At 63.9% G+C, this 1983-nt stretch overlaps 1 protein-coding gene across 1 annotated transcript in view; it reads left to right on the top strand.

The window, feature by feature from the left end:
- Positions 1–1665: 1665 nt before the first annotated feature.
- Positions 1666–1983, top strand: part of EMIHUDRAFT_120876 (hypothetical protein) — a gene marked incomplete at both ends in the record, with an annotated part of 3997 nt that continues 3679 nt past the window's right edge. Inside the window, one exon of the mRNA XM_005760886.1 lies at positions 1666–1905. Coding sequence (XP_005760943.1) covers positions 1666–1905 — 240 coding nt within the window. The remainder of the gene's footprint in view (positions 1906–1983) is intronic.

The following is a 1983-nucleotide window of genomic DNA, read 5'->3' as shown; positions in this document are numbered from 1 at the left end:
CCCCCCCCCCTGCCGACCCCCCTCTCCCTCCCTGCTGGCCCCACCCCCTCCCGCCCGACTCTCTTCGGAGTGGACCCCATATCCTCCGCTTCCTATCGCAGGCGCGCGCAATTTGGTCGTGTGCGCGCCGTCGTCATCGCCCAGCTCACCTCGGCCGCGCTCGGCGTCCGGAACATCCCCATCGTCTGCACGGAGCAGCTCAAGCGAGACCACGCGAGGTCGATGGCGCTCTTTGACCGCCTCGCACTGCGGGCTTCGCGGCAGAGCAGGATGTCGTCCGGGTCCACGGCAGCAGCCGAAGCCGGAGGCTGAACCATGCACACGCCCCCCATGCCTCCCATGCACACCACACCACTCTTTCTCTACTGGTATTACGAGCTCACGCAGTCTGCGCACATAAGGATAGCTCGAGCACATTAGATTCTTTTGAGAAATCGATGGCCGTTAGACCACACACCACTGCGGCAGGCTCCCACTCGCACGAACTGATTCGAACAATAGACTCGATCAACCCCTCCTTCTCGTCACGTGTCACCTCTCAACCTTTCGCGAGAGAGAGACGCCATCGTCCGCGCAGGCTCTATATTTACATGGGCTTTGCACACCGAGTGCATGCGCGCGACTTTTTACACGCCGGCTCTCTTTCATTCAACGGCCGTGCGTATTCGAAAGGACACAGAAGCCATGCACCCCCCCCCCTCTCCACCCGCTAGCGCCCCCTAACCACCTAAGTGCGTGAGGTGCGTACGCGCCCTGCTGTGCAGAACAGGCGTGTGCAGTGTCGAATATGCAAGAGCTGATGTCACTACACATACAGCTACGCCAAGCCCCAAGTGGCAGTGTCGAGCACTGCGACCCTCTGGTTGTTCCCCTCGTCCGCCTCCACGTGGTCGTTGGATTCCCTCGACAGTGACGCATCAGGCGTCAGAGCGTCGAGGTCCACCGAGGCCTCTTCCTCCGTGCTTGCCAGGACAACAGCCCAATCCATCAATTCCACTCATCTTCCGGTGCTTGGCCCCGTGCAACAGCGGTCCGGCAGCTGCCCCCAAGGCCCCCCGGGCCGCTGCGGGTTTGGGAGTTATGCTTAGGCACAGCTTCGGCGATGGCAGCCCCTCTCTGGGGTGTTGCATAGGCGGGGAGTCTCCCCCGCTGGTCTCCTCCTTCCCATTTTTTCTTTTCTTTTGAGAGCAGGACGCCGGGTTTGTCTTGTATGTGCATGTCGGGCCTGGGTGTGTGTGAGGGGCAGAGGGGCGGGAGCGTGCGGGGCAGAGGCCCAACGGCGGGCGGCTTGTCGGGGTCCGGAGCATTCGAGGGGGGAACGAGGAGGGGGGGATGGGCGGTCGGCGACGAGTAGAGCAGCAGGCGCGTACGGGGTAGCCGTCACTCTCCCGCCTCAAAAGGGCGGGGCTGTCCCGGAAAGTGAGAGACGCCGGGCAGCGTGGCGCATTACTGAACCCTCCCATACGTGCCCGTACTCCTCCTTCGCTGTCCCATCTCCTCGTCTCTTTCCCGCCTGGGCGGGGCGGTGGGCGGGCGCGCGGTGCGGCATGGCGTGTGCGTGTGCGTGACTGCAACGGAGGACCGCTCGCAGAGGACCATTGGGTTTGTACTATTAACTTCGAAGGCGCTCTCAAAAAAAGAAAAAAAAGAGCGAGCGCCGGCTCGATGGGCGACACACGCATCGCGGATGCGCCGCAGCCGGCGCCGCTCTCCTGGCAGAGCCTCGCGGAGAGCGGGCGGCTCGCCCGCGCGCTTGACAGGGAGAACGCAGCCGCCCCGCACCTCCGAAAGCTCCGCCTCACCCTCGAGCCCAAAGCGGAGCCGCACACGCTGCGGCTCAAAATGCCGTGCGACTGCGGGAGCTGCATCGTCAAGGCACAGATGAAGGCGGGCGCCTCCTGCCTGGTGCTGGTCTGGAACCAGGAGAAGCAGAAGTGCTCGCTTCGCCTCAAAGAGCTCGCGGACGCCGCGCCAAGCGAGGGG

This window comes from Emiliania huxleyi (assembly GCF_000372725.1).
Source record: "Emiliania huxleyi CCMP1516 unplaced genomic scaffold EMIHUscaffold_730, whole genome shotgun sequence".
NCBI classification, from domain to species: Eukaryota; Haptophyta; order Isochrysidales; family Noelaerhabdaceae; genus Emiliania; species Emiliania huxleyi.
This window is presented reverse-complemented; position numbering and strand designations above follow the sequence as displayed.